The sequence below is a fragment of the Cynocephalus volans genome, chromosome 10 (genome assembly GCF_027409185.1).
Source record: "Cynocephalus volans isolate mCynVol1 chromosome 10, mCynVol1.pri, whole genome shotgun sequence".
Lineage (NCBI taxonomy): Eukaryota > Metazoa > Chordata > Mammalia > Dermoptera > Cynocephalidae > Cynocephalus > Cynocephalus volans.
In genome coordinates, this window is record NC_084469.1 from 132,617,197 (window position 1) to 132,635,118 (window position 17,922).

General features: G+C 37.3%; 1 protein-coding gene across 2 annotated transcripts in view; it reads right to left on the reverse strand.

Moving 5' to 3' along the window:
- Window positions 1-5,459: 5,459 nt before the first annotated feature.
- The window catches only part of CBFB (core-binding factor subunit beta), a 54,636-nt gene continuing 42,173 nt past the window's right edge, over window positions 5,460-17,922 (reverse strand). For both annotated transcript variants that reach the window (XM_063112257.1, XM_063112258.1), the window contains exon 6: window positions 5,460-7,761. In XM_063112257.1, coding sequence (XP_062968327.1) covers window positions 7,696-7,761 — 66 coding nt within the window. In that variant the 3' untranslated portion in view covers window positions 5,460-7,695. The remainder of the gene's footprint in view (window positions 7,762-17,922) is intronic.

Sequence of the window (17,922 nt, forward strand, 5' to 3'; positions counted from 1 at the left end):
GAGGGGAGGGGAGAAGATGGGCGGTGCCATTTTGTACTTGGGCTTGTCTAAAGTGGTGCTGGTTACGTTGCAGATCTATTATAAATAAATAAAATTTGAAGTCGCATGGAGAAGGATGTGCATTGCAGCATCATATGTCAAAACAACAGAACTGGGTCATTGACGTGTCCAGTAGGCAAGTGGCTAAATAAACTGATGTTTGAGAAGATACGTTTAAAAAATGAAGTATGTCTCTATAGCTGATGTAGAAGGAGCTCCGAGAAAAAAGCCAAGTGCAGAAGTGTGCATAGCATGACCTCTTTCTTTCTCTGTAAAAACAAAAAAGAAACATTGGCCATACCAAAAAAGGAGAACATCTCTGGAAAGATAAAAAATTGTCAAAAATACCTAACACGGGGGCAGGGATCAGGGAGACAATTACCCTACTAAATAAGAATAATGAGTCCATTGTTTTGGAATAAGTTCCTGTACTAGGTCGCAAAAGACCAGACTAATAATCAAAATGGAGTCACCCTTAAGTTCCAGGTCTGACCTTCCAAGAAGTCAGGAGAAAGCCAATTTCCCAAAGAGGCCAGTTTAAATTTTCAATAGGTATGATAACGAAGTTTGGTCTGCTTTAATCCTTCCACAAGAGCTATAGCTTGACATAACCTGATGTTATTTTTCTATTCGGTCTTCCTGTGCCCACCTTACAAGGAAAAAAACTTTGAAATGACCAATCCACTTTTTGTTCTTTGTATCTGCTTTCTTCAGTCTTTTTCTGTTTATGAAACCAATCTCCTCTGCTTGGCTCACGGGAACACTTATTCTAGTTTATGGAGTAACATATTGCCCAATTCTAGAATTGCAATAAAGCCAATTGAGATCTCTAAATTTGTTGTAATTTTGTTCTTTGAAAACCCTTACTTACCATGTCAGGCATTAAAGATGTGTCTAAAAAATGTTAGTTGGGCAGCTGGGCTAGATAGTTTGGGAAGGGAACCTGGGAAAAAGTCCTAAGGTTGGTGAGGAGTAAACTTGGTAAATTCAAAGTGTCTGAATTAAACTAAAATCCAACCAGACTAGGGAATGGTCCTTCTGTTTAAAAAACAGTTGTAGAGGCTTATTTCTGGTGGAGAAAGTGGGGTGGGGCCTGAATTGGGGTGTGGTATGCCTGGTGGGGTTGTGGGAGAGGCAAGATGGAAAGCCACATCACTCTGGATAACAAACATGAAAAGGATTTTTAGTTGAAATCTCCCAAAAAACTGGAATAACAAGATTGGGGAGGCCTCTAAGAAACTCCCTGTTGGGATAATAGGCAGATAGGTTTCTGTGAACAATGTCAGTCAACAACGAAAGTTTATCTTTGCTCATTTAAATGTGATCCACCTCGCTGTTACAGGTGGGAGTGACAACTTTGGGATGGTGGTACTAGAAAGAGGCCAGAGCGCAGAGCCTAGTACACTGAGCAGAAGCAGAAAGTACCTCAAGGGAGTAGGCCAACTAGGGAGAAAGTCAGCAACAGCCATTTCCCCAAACTGAGGATGGGATGTTCAGAGATATTAAGTAGCTAATCATGAGTGTATTCAGGGAGGACAGGTAGCCATGGCAGCAGTACAAGCCAGACCTACAGGGCCAGCCTCAGATCACAGCATAGTGGTTAAGCTCATGGACTGAGAATTTGAATCCCAGTTTTGTCACAATAGCTTCATGCCTTGGGCAAGTACTTAACTTCTTCAGGCCTTAGTTTCCTGATCTGTAAAATGATCACACCTACCTCACAGATTTTTTTTTTAAGAGGTTTGCTCTTAGAAGAAGAGTGTCTGGCTTTGGGTGTAACTAAAAACTTAAAAAAAAAAAAAGAATCTAATAGTGACAGAGAATTTACAGAATCCACTGGCAGGATTTACAGAATGGATGTGGGAGATGAGAATGGAAGCCAAGAATAAGGACAAAGTTTTCCCACTTTGGTAGCTGGATGGATGGTGGTGTCACTCAGGAAAGTGGCTGGATGACAATCCTTCTGGTAAAACTGTGACATGTGACAACTTGGAAGGCAGGAAATGCAACAAGCTTGAAGTCCTAGGTTAAGAACTTGGAAAACAGAATTTTAGTACCATGGTGACTACTGGTTGTATTTGCGAAAGATCAAAAAAAAGAAAAGAAAAAGAAAAAAAGAAAAGCCAGTTTGAAAGCAGGAATGAAAGGTAAGTGTGTCCAGTAAATCAGGGATGGGGCCAACGGTATTGGAAAATAGTGGACTGGGGAACCTCTTCGGAAAGGCTTTACAAAGAACACTAGGAAAATTGTCAATTATGCCTCCCCAATTTTTTTCTCAGCTCTGAAATGTCTCTATGCCCACCAGGCCACCCTTAACCTCCCTATCAGGTTACCATATAATCAGTGGGAACAAGTTTCTTCCAGTCTTGTTCTCTCCAATCAACCAAAATGAGTTTCTCAAGCACCCACTCCATCAAGCTCAGTGGCTTTCTGTTCACCTTTAGGAATGGTCCAAATGTTTTAACATGGCTGGAAAAGCCAGTCCAACACTGCTTGTGACTCTCACCCTGGCCTCTCTGAACCCTTTCAGTTTGATCTCACTGCTGCAACTCCCTCCATTCTGTATTCCAGTCATAGTCAGCTGCTCAGTTTCTCAAACTTGCCAAGCTCTTGCGTGGCTGTATGCAATACTTGCAATACCTCCTCTGGCTGTTATAACGTCTGCCATCCTTCAGATCTCAGTGCAAGTCTCCTCGGCTGTGAGAAATGTCCTTACCCGTCCAATGCCAAAGGATGGAAATGGAGACACAAGGTACGGTGAAGCAAGACTTTAATGGCAGTCTTGCAAGATTGGGTGAATAAGGCACACCCGAAACAGTTACACCAAGCAATTTATTCCCTAGTGTGCCAAGCCCCTCCCCCAGTTCCTCATTGGCTGAGTGCTATGGGGTGCACAATCTTCCAGAACCTTGCCTAAGTTTTATTACTTCCTTATAAGGCATTTATTGTTCCCTTCCCTCTGGTGGGAAGAAGTGGGCTCAGGACAAGCCCGCAAAAAAGGCCTACCAGAAGTCCTGAGGAGGAAGAATCAGGAAGTAAAAAAGAACAAGGTACTAGCCAATAACTACCATGAGAAGTCACCCTAGGAAAAGTGTACTTTCAGGGGTTATCACACTACAAGTTAGTCAAGCAACCCTTGTTAAGCTATTCTTGAAAATGAATCATTTAGGCTATTTTCCCACATCAGGGAAGCCTTTTTTAACCATCCAGACCGAGAGAGATGCACTGTAATAGCCAGTACTTCCAATATAACTTAAACATTGTTACTGCTTTTGGCAGGTTCTGGGGCTACTGTAGGGTCCGGTCCCTGAGGGCAGATAACAGGTCTATTTTGGGCAATGGATACACATTTTTCTCATAAATGACCCTAAGCGGTAAATAATAATTTATTTTAATCTTTTTTTTCCTTTTAAAAAAACATATCCAACTTGGATGTTTTCACCTTAAAAAGGAAAACTAAACAAAAACAGTAATAAAGTCTAAACATTTTTCATTAAAAAAAAATTATTTTGGGCCAGCCCGTGGCTCACTTGAGAAGAGTGTGGTGCTGATAACACCAAGGCCACGGGTTCGGATCCCTATATAGGGAGGGCTGGTCAGCTCCCTTGGGAGAGCGTGGTGCTGACAACACCAAGTCAAGGGTTAAGATACCCTTACTGGTCACCTTTAAAAAAAAAATTATTTTTCCTTCTGGTTGTATGATCTATATCCTTTACCCACTTACAATCTTAATATTGATGTAAGCCAATATATACGATCTGAATTTTTCCTGTAGAAATTTTTCCTGCCATTTCCACCCATGATCTCACCCTACAACTCTAACTTCTTTAGCCTTGAAATATTTTTGAAATGCCATATATGTATATATCATGGTGATGCAACAAAAGGAACTGATGCTATCTAGGGAGAATCATGCCTTGAAATCTGCCTGTAAAAGACTGAATCCTTACCTTTAAAGAATGTTTGAAAGATTAAAACAAGAAAGTTGTCTTATAAGTACTTAGTTTTATATATATGGTAATATAGCTACGGTGGTTTTAAAAATACGTCCACAAATTGAGATCCCTCCCTTCAAGAGATGAAGCTTAATACTCCTCCCTTTGAGTATGAACCAGACTCAGTGACTCCAAAGCATATGGCAACCAAAGATTAGTTTATTAAAATAAAGACTGCAGCTTTCATCTTGGGCATGTAACTCTCTTACATCACTTGCTTTGGGGGAAGCCACCTGGCATGCTGTGAGCTGCCCTATGGAGAGACCGATGTGACAAGGAACAGAAGGAGGTCTTTGTCCATCATGTACCAAGGAATCAAGGCCTTTCATCTAACAGGCTACAAACAACTCAGGCAAGTAAACCACTATGTTAGTGGGCTTGGAAGGGGACCTTCATACAAAGTCAGGCTTTGAGATGACTGTAGTCCAGGCTGACTCTAACCTGAGAAGAGACTCTGTTCCAGAACCACCGAGCTTAGCTACTTTGAGATTTCTGACCCACAGAAAACTGTGAGATTAATAAGTGTTTATTGTGTTATGCTGCTAAGTTTTGGGGTAATGTGTTATACAGCAATGGATAATAATACAATGGCTTATAAAGCTTGAAAAGTTCCTCATTGTCAAAGGAGGCATAGATCAAGTAAGATTTTTTTTTTTTAAGATGACCAGTAAGGGGATCCCAACCCTTACTTTATGTGCCAGCACCACGCTCTCCCAAGTGAGCCAACCGGCCATCCCTACATAGGATCCGAACCCGTGGCCCTGCTGCCACCAGCACCACACTCTCCCAAGTGAGCCATGGGCTGGGCCCTCAAGTAAGATATTTTTCACTAAGCCACCCAGAACTTGCATACCCAAATATCTATTTCTAGAAGTGAGATACTTACTAAAACCATTCTGTTACTGCTCAATTTTAAAAATTAACCTTTAGTGTATGAATCCTAGTCTTTGAAATTTTCCTAAATGGTGTCAATTCAGCATTTAAAGGCATTTTTGTCATCTGCAGTTAAGTCTGGGGGTGAATACATAAAATAGTTCATTATGAATCAAGCTTAAGGCATACTTCTAAAGGAAAGGGCTTGGTGTTCTGGTGTGGGAAAATGCAAGAAGTCCTAAAAATGTCTGATATTATAATCAAGGTTAAGTACATATTCCTAAAACAACTTACTTGAAAGATGGTACTAATTTGGATATGTAATTTTAGTAATTTAAAAATCAGACCGGGTTTTTAAAAAACCATAATATACATTGGGAAATTGGTACACCTTGTGATATATACATTTAAAGTAAATAGGCTTATTGTCTTCTCTGGAATTAGCAGAAATGACCACTAGATGCCACTGTTGTTGCTTTCTTTTTTTTTAATACAGTAAAAAGCAAGATCAAAGTACAGTTCAGAAACAAGGAAATCAATTTTCATGTCATAACTAATACTAGAACAAAAATTGTTGGATTATATCAATAAATAGCCAAGACCCTGTTTTCACTACACAGAAGTTTATTGTGAAAGTAAATGAAACATACAAACACACAGTATGGCTAATGGTGGCAAAAACAATCTGGTAGCTTAAGGCAAGTTTTCATGGAGACGAATTTAGAAAAGATGATGCAATGATGTAATTTTGTTTAAATACAGATTATGGTAAAATATCAAATTGCATCAATAACTTAATAAAAGTAGTTTTCAAAGCCTGCACTATTGGTGAAAAAGGGCTCATGATCTTAATGCCAGCATTAAGACAGACAGAAGCAACACAGTGCTAAAAGACAGGAAAAATTCAGTATTTACAGAAGGATGGCAAACAGGGACATTTAATAACATCTGATCTTATTTACTGGTGAACTAAAAGCCCTTAGCTAGAAGCAATAGAGAAAAATGTACCATCATCATGTTATTTAAAAAAAAAAAAATTAAGTGCAGAAGTCAAAAACCAAGGAGTTCTGTGATAAAGTAACCTTAAAACACCACTGTAAGGATCACTTAAAAGGCGATTCCCTCAGAGGAAATTAGGGCACCAAGTGTGTAAACATGTGAGCTGCACAACACCAAATACCAACCAAATTCATTCATAGTACTTACTTACACAAGATCAGCATGGTCTTTTATGATGCATTATTGTTTATAACAATTTAAACACACTCCTTACCATGCATGACTTCAAACATATAACAAACATTTTTATTCTGAGATACAGGATATCTGTTTATGAATTATAAGACCTATATACAATGAAAGCCACACATCCCTCATTAATCAAGTATAGTTATATGCTTTTTAAATGCAATGACCTTATTCAGACTTCAGTTCATTTTCTGAATTGACTGTGTCAGTTTTTCAAACTCTTTAAAATAATGCCATTCTATTATGATAAAATACATTTTTGCAAAAATTCAGAAATGTACTAACATTTAATGAATATGACCATGAAAAATATTTCTAAAGAGGTGCCAAATGACTTAGCACTTTTTTCCAGTTTTGTATTAAAAAAAAAAAAAAAACTTGCACTCAATTTGACAGTAAGCCTATTTAAAAAATATTCTTACACTAATTCATCCCAAAAGGTTCTAGTAACAGTCCTTTTGCAAAATACTATATTTAACTGAGAATGCTTTTTCCAGAATAATTAATGGAAGAAAATGTATCCTCTGCACAGATGAACATTTTCTCTAAGACTAATCTTTCATCACCTAGCATTGTTTTTACAAAAGCATGCAATATAAAATACACATAAAAGCAGCTATCTTAAACATGATTTTAATACAATATTACCTTTGTAGCTGATTCATCACTGTCTCCAGTTTAATATGCTGTTACATACATGAAGAAGCTCCAGTATCCCTTTTCTGATTGACTTTTTAAAAAAATCCCTGAATAAAACAGAAGCCAGCTTGTGACTTCTTTAGGCATTTCAGTAGAAGATTATCATCTATGGTGAATATCTTCACCCAAACTCATGATTACAGAACAGAATCTAAAACTGATCTGGGGCAGGTTACAGTTAATACCAATTAAAAATTTTTATGTTTAAAAAGAAAAGAGTGCTGACTATTAACATTTAAAAGGATACTGCAACTTTAACAACTGTAAACTTTGTTAGAAGGCTGTGGTAGACAGCTCTATGCTACTAGGTTTTTAGTCTGTAAATAATGCAAACATCAGCAGCAGTTTTAAAATGCTGCAGACTATTAAAACACAAAAGGAAACAGGAAAACAAAACAAGAATGCTTATCTAAAATGAAGTGTATAACCAACACATCTAAAAGTACAAAAATAAATCAGAGCAACTGATTAGAGAAAACCCTCTGATATAAATTTCAATTTCTTGATGGGTTTCTAAAAGACATGAACTTTTAAATTAAAATGGAGGAAAAAAGAGCTTTACAAGTGGATAGTTTCAACTCACTAAAGTAATGCCAACAAGGTAAGCTTGCATAGAAAAAAATTTCAAATTATTACTGGCTACATGCTTAAAAAATTAGAAATGCAGGTATTATAGTGCAAAACCATGGCAGTTTGTGATGTCTGTTACTGCCTAAGGTTGAAAAATAGACCGTACGTAGTACCTCCAGTTATCACAGTTTCTGGTCTTTTAATCAATTATTTCTGGCAATTAGAAACAATATGTAGGTAAAGATGGGCGGCACATCTGCTGTGCTACTAATTAACGAAGTTTGAGGTCATCGCCACCACCTAAATTGGAACCAGGACTAGGGTCTTGTCTTCTTGCCTGCAATGACAAAATCATAATTTGGAGTCAAAAAGTGTTTTGAAAATCAAAATGTTAGGTATAGATAAAATATAAGACACAGTAGCACATGAGAAAAGTTCAACCAAAAAACTTTTCAACCAATACCTTCACATAACAGGCAAAAAAATTATGTATGACATAATTTACTTAAGTTTCCTTAAAAATCATTTTATATTCAAAAGAACATTATCATAAATATGTACTACGTATAAAAGAACAATAAATCTATGTTTACAGTTTTGGAACCAGATGGTTTAACACATTAGCCAGTCACCTTAGAAGCAAACTTTTCTTCTCACTAATAGCTGTCATTTATTGAGCATTTATTGACATTTAAATGCTAGGCAATGTTCTAACCACTCTCAATGAATAAACTAATTTAATTCCTTCTGACAGCCTATGACATAGATGCTATTATTCATCTCCATTTTATAGATAAAGAAACTGAGTTGCTGAGAAGTAGTGTATGGTCTACTAATTATAACTGGAAAATGTAGTAATAAATTCCATCTCTGTCAACTGAGCTTTAACTAAAAATCTCTACACCTCAAGAAATAAAATCCAGGATTACTATGGATAAAATATTGTTTCATGAATAAAAACAGAAATATAAAATTGGGGTAGTTGGTGCACCTATATACCCAGAAGTAACTTCATAACACTATTTACCAGTTAAGAGGCTTGACAATTATAAACACTGAGGATTTCAAGATTCAAGTTAGAAAAAACATTCCTACTTTATCTATGGCAAGTTACTTAATAGAGAGCCATCTACCAACTAACATATTGTATATGACACTCTCTAATATAAAGTTTTTATATAATATAGTGCCCTGCCCCTTTAGTTCACATGCAACATTTTATTTCAGTCTCTCACAAATTCTAATCAGCTTTCTTTAGTGTCTCCAAATGTTAGCCAAGTACAAACATCTGTTTGTACCCAAAACTGTTCCTACACTAACAGTTTTCCTATGTTAGATCCTGGCAACTTCCTTTTACCTGTGGTTGGGCAAAAACTCTTGAGGTCACTCTTAACATATTTCTCTCACACTCAACAGCGAATTCTGACAGCTCTACCTTAAAGTATGTCCTGAATCTGACCACTTTTGACTACCTCTACCACTCTCTCTCTAGTGCAAGCCACCATCATGTTTTACTGGATGTTCTTGTTTTTAGCCACATCTGTTATATGCCAGCTGTTGGGACTAACTTCAATTACCTGTACAATATTTTTAGCTAAATGAGATTGTGTATTAATAGCACCAACTGATTCTCCATTGTCTATGTCAGTTTTTGGAAACATACCTAACCAAAACTCACATTCTGATTTCAATTCTTAAGATCTAAAACAGTTGTTAGGGCTAGCTGGTTAGCTCAGTTGCTTAGAGCACGGTGTTATAATACCAAGGTCAAGGGTTTGGATCCCTGGACTGGCCAGTGCAAAAATAAATAAATAAAAATAAAATAAAACACTTGTTAGAGAGAACATCCTTGACCTTCAAGAAAACAAGTCATGCTTTACTGTAAGACCAAGTTTAGTCAAAAGCTCCAGCTATGTCATCATTTCTGAAAAGGGTTATGTTATTTAGGCAAAAATGACAGCTGCCTTGTTCACTTTTGAACAAATCAAATAAAACCCAACTCTAACTTCTTTAATCTTTCTTATAAATTTTGATATATTTCTCCAGCAGATTTTAACTATTTTTGTTAGCAGACTGCACAATGACTAAATTTTAACACATTCATCTTAGTTAAATAGGTTAAAGTTATGCTGCATGGTCACAGATTGCAAGTGCTATGGGATGCAAATGCATCAGAAAAACAATTTATGTTCCACACAATCAATGCTAAGTGTAGTATAAAGACAGATCAATTCTGCAAAATCAGAGATGGTGATATAAGCATCTGGTTTCAGTCAATGAAGGTTAGAAAGGGGCTGAGCAATGAAGAAACACTGAGAAAAATCAATCCTAATTATATATTTATAAATCACTACTAACCTACCAATAATACTTTGTGAAAAGAATATTTCAGCTTGTGTCTTGGGATAAGAGTAAGTTTCAAATTATTTTAATAATTATTTTAATTTAATAATTAAATTATTTAAATTAAATAAAATAATTATTTAATAATGGGAATGACTCCAAATGGATGACAAAGAACATTCACAAGCACTTGGGGGGTTTCCCCTTCTGGTCATGGCTGTGTAGAAATAGCCATAAATTTATTTGTTTAAAATAAATTTTTGGTTAAAGCATGGAGAATAGGAGTAAAAAAGTCATTTTGCTATGTATTTGTGGTTTTAATCTCTATTTACATTGTGAAGGAACTGAGGAAGATGTAAGGGAAGACAATGTGAAGGGGAGTCAAAAGTAGAAACAAAAAAAAGAGGAAGGGAAGTCTGACAATATGAATGAGAGGAGACAAGGGAAGAATGAGAGAGCTGGGAGACTGGGAGGAAATTTAATGCTAGAAGGGAAAATGTATGGGCTGTTGTGAAGAAAACAAATATAGAAACAGATTTAGGTTCAGTGAAATAGCTTCCATGGAACTGGAATTCAACAACTGGATGAGCTGCTTTGGGAAGCAGTGCTTCCTACTGTGGCAGTTTTCTAATGGAGGCTAGATGTTTTAGAAGGAATTCCTCTATGGGTAACAAGCTAGACTAGACGATGGCAAAGAAACTCTCTGAATGCCATCATCCTAAAAGCATAATGTCCATAATTTCTAGTTTCTTTCACTTCAGTCAATCCACATGGGCCCTTGATTATAACCTTTAATTATTTCAGAATAGGGTTTTAATATAAAGGAGACATCCACTGAAAGAGCCTGACTTCAGAACATGAATCTGTTTTTAATATTTATAAATAATTAATCTAGACATTTTACTACAGACGTCTTACCACCACAGTTGCTCCTGTTTTCTTCTTTCAGTATATTATCACCCCAAAACATGGCAAATCCTGTTTCTAGAAGGCAGTCATGAGATGACTCCAAACGAGAGACAAAGCACAATCACTAGCACCTGGAGTATTCTCTACTGGTCAGAAATGTGCAGAAATAGCCAAGAGCAAGGGTATCCAAATAAATAAAACTTCTTGGTCGACCTCCATTCTTTAAGATCATCAAAATAATTGCTAAAAACTCTTCATGAGAAGAAATGGCCTAATAATTAAAAATAGGTACAATTTATTGACTGTATACTATGTCCAGATACTGTGCTATACACTTTATGTTTGCTACTTGGCTAAAAGTCAGAACATAGTATTATAGAATTTTAGAATGGCAAACTACTTCAGAGATCTGGTTCAACTTTCATTGTACAGAAGATAAGCCTGAGACGGAGAAGGTCTAAAGTGATTTCCAAGAGGAGGCAGAGTCAGAACACAAACCCAGATCTCTGGAAAAGATGAACCTTTAACTTACAATCAGCACTAATGTCAGCCTCCTTGTTTATTGCTATTTCCCCCTATTGCTAAGCCTTGAGGAGACACAAGGCAGAAATTTTAAGTCCTAACATGAGAGAAAGGAATGAATTTTCTAACTTTCTAACTCATTAAAAGGTTAAAAAAACCGTGTGTGGGGGTGTCAGCACACAATTATAAACACTTGCGAGATAAGTAGACTAAAGGAGCTGGTCCAACAGGCATGTCAAAAAATATAGTTCTTATAAAGCTGCCTACTTTAAATATAAAGTAACATTTTGAAATAAAAGAAATAGTGGAAATAATCTACACTATTGGACTTGGATCAGGTTGGCTCTACCACTTTGGCTACGTAAACTTAGGCAAGTTTCTTATCCTCTTTTCAGCCTCAAACTAAAGATACACTTCATAACAGCACTTAACAGTCATATATGTAGGGCTGACTGTTAGCTCAGATGGTTAGAGCACGTGCTGATAACTGAAGTCCAGGGTTTGATCCATGTACCGGCCAGCCAACAACAACAACAAAAAAAAATCCTATGTAAAGCAAAAATTATAATGTATACTGCCTGGCATATAGTAAGCACTTATTTTATTGTTATTACAGCAAAGCTGTTCATTATTTCCTGCTGTAAGTTTATTGAATTGTGTCCCCCAAAGTCTGTATATTAGAAGCTTAATTCCCACTGTAATTGTTGAGGGTGGGAAATTCTATTATGGTAATTGAAAGGTGGGGCCTTGAAGAGGTGATGCTGTAACGAATGGATTAAAAGTGTATGACAGGGGCGTGGTTCTGAGGTCTTTAAAAGAAGAGAGAGAAGTCTGTTTTTTCTCTCTGCTCCACCACTTTTGCAATGTGATATTCTGCCATCACTGTCACTACCACCAAGTCTCTCGTCAGATGTGTTCCTTGAACTTTGGACTTCCCAGCCTCAGAAACTGTAAGAAATATATTTGGTTTTCTTTATAAATCATCCAGTTCCGTCTATTTTGTTATAAGCAACAGAAATGGACTAAGACACTTCCCAATTTACCTTTATGAACTACTTTTCAAATGTTAAAAAAAAATGCATCCTACAAATATAGTAATTTTTACAAAATAACCAAGATTTTTTTAAAAATCTTTTTTTTTTTTGGTTGGTGGCCAATACAGGAACCAGAACCCTTGTTCTTGGTGTTATCAGCACCACACTCTACCCAATGAGCTAACCAGCCAGCTCTCCTGTCCCCGCAAATAAATCTTAATAGTCTCTAGATCCTATGACAGAGGGCAAACCAAAACTTTCTTCTTCTCTTAGTATTGAAGAAGTCAGATCTAGGGCCAGCCCGTGGCTCACTCAGGAGAGTGCGGTGCTGATAACACCAAGACTGCGGGTTCGGATCCTATATAGGGATGGCCGGTTAGCTCACTGGTTGAACATGGTGCTGACAACACCAAGCCAAGGGTTAAGATCCCCTTACCGGTCATCTTAAAAAAAAAAAAAAAAAAAAAGTCAGATCTACTATCCTCTTCCTCCCTCATTGCTCCTCTTCCAATTCTCATTCTCAGTCTGTTTGTATTCCCAGTTTACTCTCATCTACTGCACTTACCCAAAACCCATCCCAAGAAGGCACAGTATAGACATATTCAAATGTTGATTTGTCGTTACACAAGAATGAATATTAGTAGAGTTAAATGATTTGAAAACTGAAGTCATTGAAAATTTAAAATAAACAGAGAAAGAGATTTTTTTCTTGGACCACACAGAATCGAAAGATCCAAAACCATGCAAAACACAAATATAATAAAGCCTTTTGCCTGTTTTTATTTCCAAATAGTTTCCACATAAAATTCTATGATTTCCTCGGGCCGGCCCGTGGCTCACTCGGGAGAGTGTGGTGCTGATAACACCAAGGCCACGGGTTCGGATCCCATATAGGGATGGCCGGTTGCTCACTGGGTGAGCATGGTGCTGACAACACCAGGTCAAGGGTTAAGATCCCCTTACCAGTCATCTTTAAAGAAAAAAAAAAATCTATGATTTCCTGAATTGTATTAAAACTGCCTATAGTAGAATAAGCAATAATTATTTGTTCATTCTCTGACATTAAGACAACCATTTATTTGCTGATATTTTATAATCTAACCAAATTAAAGCATTTTCTCGATAATGATGGAGAAATCTCTTTTAGCACCCTGTCACCTTGCAGCTGAACTAAGAGCCAAGAGTGAAGTGCTATATTACAGTTTTAGGTTAAGAGGCCAATCAAGTTGAATGTAATCTCTAGAAACAGAGATAGTATATACAAGCTGCTATCAAACAGATGACAATGGTATCTCTCCAATTCATCTATGATTTGAGCACTCACTAAGTCTGTCCCTTATTAACCTCAACCTTCCTTTACAAAAGTAAGACATTTGAATTACAATTATAGAGATGTGTATCCTGAAGAGAACTGCCATGGGAAACACATCAAACTTTTCAAATTGAGAAAGGACTCTGAGAAAAGGCACCAAGTTACTTCTATGTGGCAATAGATACAATGGGGAGCATTTCACATAGGTAATGTCTGTGATTATTTTTCTTCTTTAAAGTCTTCTTTTTAGGGCCGGCCCCGTGGCTCACTTGGGAGAGTGTGGGCTGATAACACCAAGGCTATGGGTTCGGATCCCTACATAGGGATGGCCAGTTAGAATTCACTTGGGGGAGCGTGGTGCTGACAACACCAAGTCAAGGGTTAAGATCTCCTTACCGGTCATCTTTTTAAAAATAAACAAACAAATAAAGAAAGAAAGTCTTCTTTTTATTAAAGTACAGAAGAGGGCCCAAATTGTAAAGCATATAGCTCAGTGAATTTTCATAAAGCGAACACACCAACATAAGTAGCACCCAGATCAAGAATTATAACATTATCAGAATACAGGAAGTTCTACTTGTGCTCTTCCCAGTCACTACTCAACTCCCAGGGTAAGTGCTAGCTCTGCCTCCAACAAAGCCAAGAAAAGTCCAAAATCCTTTACTGGTTTTTTCAAAAAACCAAACTAAACCAACAAACTAACCAACCAACCAAACAAAAAATACCAGAATCTAAAATGGCTTGGAAAAACAGTCTTTGACTTTCACAGTCTAAAGTTAGGATATGCTTCCTTTTACTGTTTTACTGTCACTCCAAATATGTTGTGAGCCAAGTGCATAGAAGGGGTGGGGGGTGGGGGGTAAAGAAGCTAGCTTCCACTGAGGCAGCAGCCTGTGAGGTAAGTTTTACAGATGAGGCTCAAAGAAGATAAGCAATTTTCCCAATGTCTCCTGCCAACAAGTAGTGGATTTAGATGCAAAACCAGAGCAGGTGGGGGGAAAAAAAAAGGTCAGAAAGGTGGTGGGAAACGGGGTGGAGAGAACCCAGGGCAAACTTTGTGTTCATTCTACTACATCAAAGGTCTTCAAGATATGTTCTGCCACCTACCGTGTTCCCTGAAAATACCTCAGGGACCCCAGAGTGAGATGAGAATAATTCCTACCCCTGCTTTGCCCAGAGTAGTGCCCCTTTTACCTATTTCATACATTGGGGGTGCTGTATAAAATTTCAAATGAAGGAAGGATTTAACATTTTTAAAAAGGTCCTATATGCCAGAGATTACAGATGTCAAGTTCTAGAATCTTCTGTTTTCATTATTCTGTGTTAATACTAAAAGCAAATTTTCTTTATTTCCTAAATAGGTAATAGATGCATGTGATACAAAATCTGTGAGATACAAATGACACACAGTGAAAACTAATACCCCCCCTTTTGCCTCTCGAGATACCTGGTTCCCCCTCCACAGGCTCCAGTTTCTTACATACACTACTAGAGAGCAAATGTACACACTTAAGCAAATACATCCCTTTAAAAAAAAACCCCACAGGGTAACATATGCAGCATTCCACATCATTTGCAACTCATTTTATTGTATACCAATGATTTAACAGTATTTGGTCAAGGTTAATAAAATAAAAAATGTTTCTTCATTTCACTATACCTTTTCATTTGCCAAACTAATGATAATCTGACATTGCCTCTGAAAAGTAAAGAAAATATCGCACTACTGAAACAGGCTTTTCCAGAAAAATCAGAAAAAAAAAAAATGCTACCATGAATGATGAATTAAAGACTTTCTAAATTTTACAGATGGTGAAATAGAAATATGCCCAAGTAGTTTTATAACTGATTTCAACTTAAAAGACACTGGTGAAAATCAAAACCCCTTGGGCCACCACTTGGAGTTCTGCTTCCCACTGTTAGGAAACTTAACCTTACACATTCGTTAAATGCTCACGAGCACCACCTTTACAAGTTTGGCATGGCAGGGCTAGAGGCCTCATAGGTTATCCAAACAGCAGCGGACATCCCTAAGCCTCTGTGCTGCCAAGGTCTCAAGCTTCCAAGGACCATTTGCTGGGTTACTGCCACCCACAAGTTACCACTGTTCCCTGGCCCTCTTCTCTAGTCAGTCAGGCATCAAGACCACCCACTGGAACCATTATTATTCTTTTCTGCCTCAGCCTTTTCTTTCCCAGGCAAAACAGTTTCTACCTCTCCTGGCAGATTTTCTTTTCTAACCTAATCATCTTTACGGGTGGTGTAGAAATTAGCTTCCCAGTGCTAGGTTGTATTTGTTGAGACTTCCTGGTTAGGAAACTATGGCTTAAGTCCTCACTTTTTCTCCATTAACCAACTATTTGAAAGACAGTAAGTCAATTTTTCTGAGAATCTGTTTCATCACCTGTGGTAAGAACGTTAGATTATGATGTTTGAATTCCTAAAGATGTTTGAATTGAAGAAAAACAACATGTTTCTCCAACGTTCTCCTTTCAGGAAAAAAAAGGTAAATTGCAAGAAAATAAGCTAACATTAGAAACTTTTTATGGATTAAAAAAGTGAGAAATAATATATATACACGCAAAGTGCCAAAAACAACACAAACCCCAGATTCTCCTATGTGACTGTTGCATGCTCCAGAGTCAGATTCCAGACCAATTTTCTACATGACAGTTTTCTACAAGAACTGACGTTTTAAATTACTGCCATAAGGGATGACAGGATCTTAAATCATTTATGAAAATTTAACCGTTTTCTCTATGTTCTAGGTCATAATGCAGGGAAAGCACCCTGATACACTTTACAGAACTAAAAGGATGTTCTTGTAAGCCAGATAATTCAATTAACTGGAACCAGTACTGCTGTAGAGCTTTTAATGCTAAAGAAGTACTTTGGAGTTATTACTTACTGTAGGTATTCTCATACCAAGCACCAACCATACTAAGCACTTTACAAGCATTTTCCCATTAACTCTCAACAATTTCTAGGAAAAAACAGGGGCTTAACAGAGATGGCAAGGGATGGAGCAGGAATCGTAACTAGGGCTGACAACAAAGCCCATGCTTTTTTTGGTCAATCGCTGACAAAAAACCAACTGGAAACAATCTGAGCAATAAATTATTTGATGCCTCTATCAGACTATATTTCTGTTCATATACACATATAAACACACACCAAAATGTTGCTCTTCAAGTAACATTATAAGTTAAAAAGATCAAACTAACAATTTAGAACAGGCAATTCTTGGTCAATCTAGAATTACATTTAAAGCAAAATACACACAAAAACTTCCTAAATAATTGTTCCATTAATTGCCAAACAGTTACGCAAATATAATGTAGCTGAAGAGCACATTTCAGAGAACTATTCTTACATTTGTTGAAGGCCATATTAGCTTGCTCCTAAAAGACTGACCAACCATGTTCTCTAACATGGAGAGTAAGCTCTCTTTGCGTATTGTCCCTTCTGCCCAGAATACTTTCTCCAGCTTGTCCAGCTGGCAAACTCACTCCTCCTTCAAATCCCTACAAATGTATTCTCCTGTGAATCTCCCAAGCTAGGGCAAACTTATGTACTCCTTTCTCTACACTGCCACTGATCTCCTTCTGAGCCTCCATTATGTTCAGTGGCTGTTAAAAGTACACTGCAATTATGTTTACACAACCTTTTTCCCTCAAGACTGATAGTTGCTCAAGGACAGAAGGCATGAATTTTCATCTATATATTTCCCAATCCCCAATGCAGAATCCAGCACAACACAGTTGGGGTTCATTACTTACTTACTTACTTTAACTAATTAACATAAACTAACAAATTATAAACATTTTAAAACTTTCCAGAGACCATTAATATGTATTATCTACTTTTACTATCCTATAAGCTATCCTGTATTCCTAGTTTTCAGACAGGCAGGATTGAAGCTGTTTTTTTGAAAATATCCATCCACTTAACTGGACACAGTATACAAAATATTGCGGTGGGTAATGTGGGGGATACAAAAATCAGGGGCCCCATCTCATGGGATCAAATAAAGTGGAGAACAGACGTGTTTATAATTGTTTCAATTACTGTTCAATAATATTAGAAATAAGAAGTGCTATGGAAACTAGGGCTAATTATGATTAAGAAGACTACGGAAGGGCCTGAGAACATTTAAGCTGTGCCTTGATGAATGGATAGAAAAGTACATTCTACATCAGGGAACAAATAGCATGAGCAAAAAGGTCCAGAAGTGTAAGACAGGGCTGGCCCGTGGCTCACTCGGGAGAGTGCGGTGCTGATAACACTAAGGCCTTGGGTTCGGATCCCAAATGGGGATGGTCGGTTAGCTCAATGGCTGAGCGTGGTGCTGACAACACCAAGTCAAGGGTTAAGATCC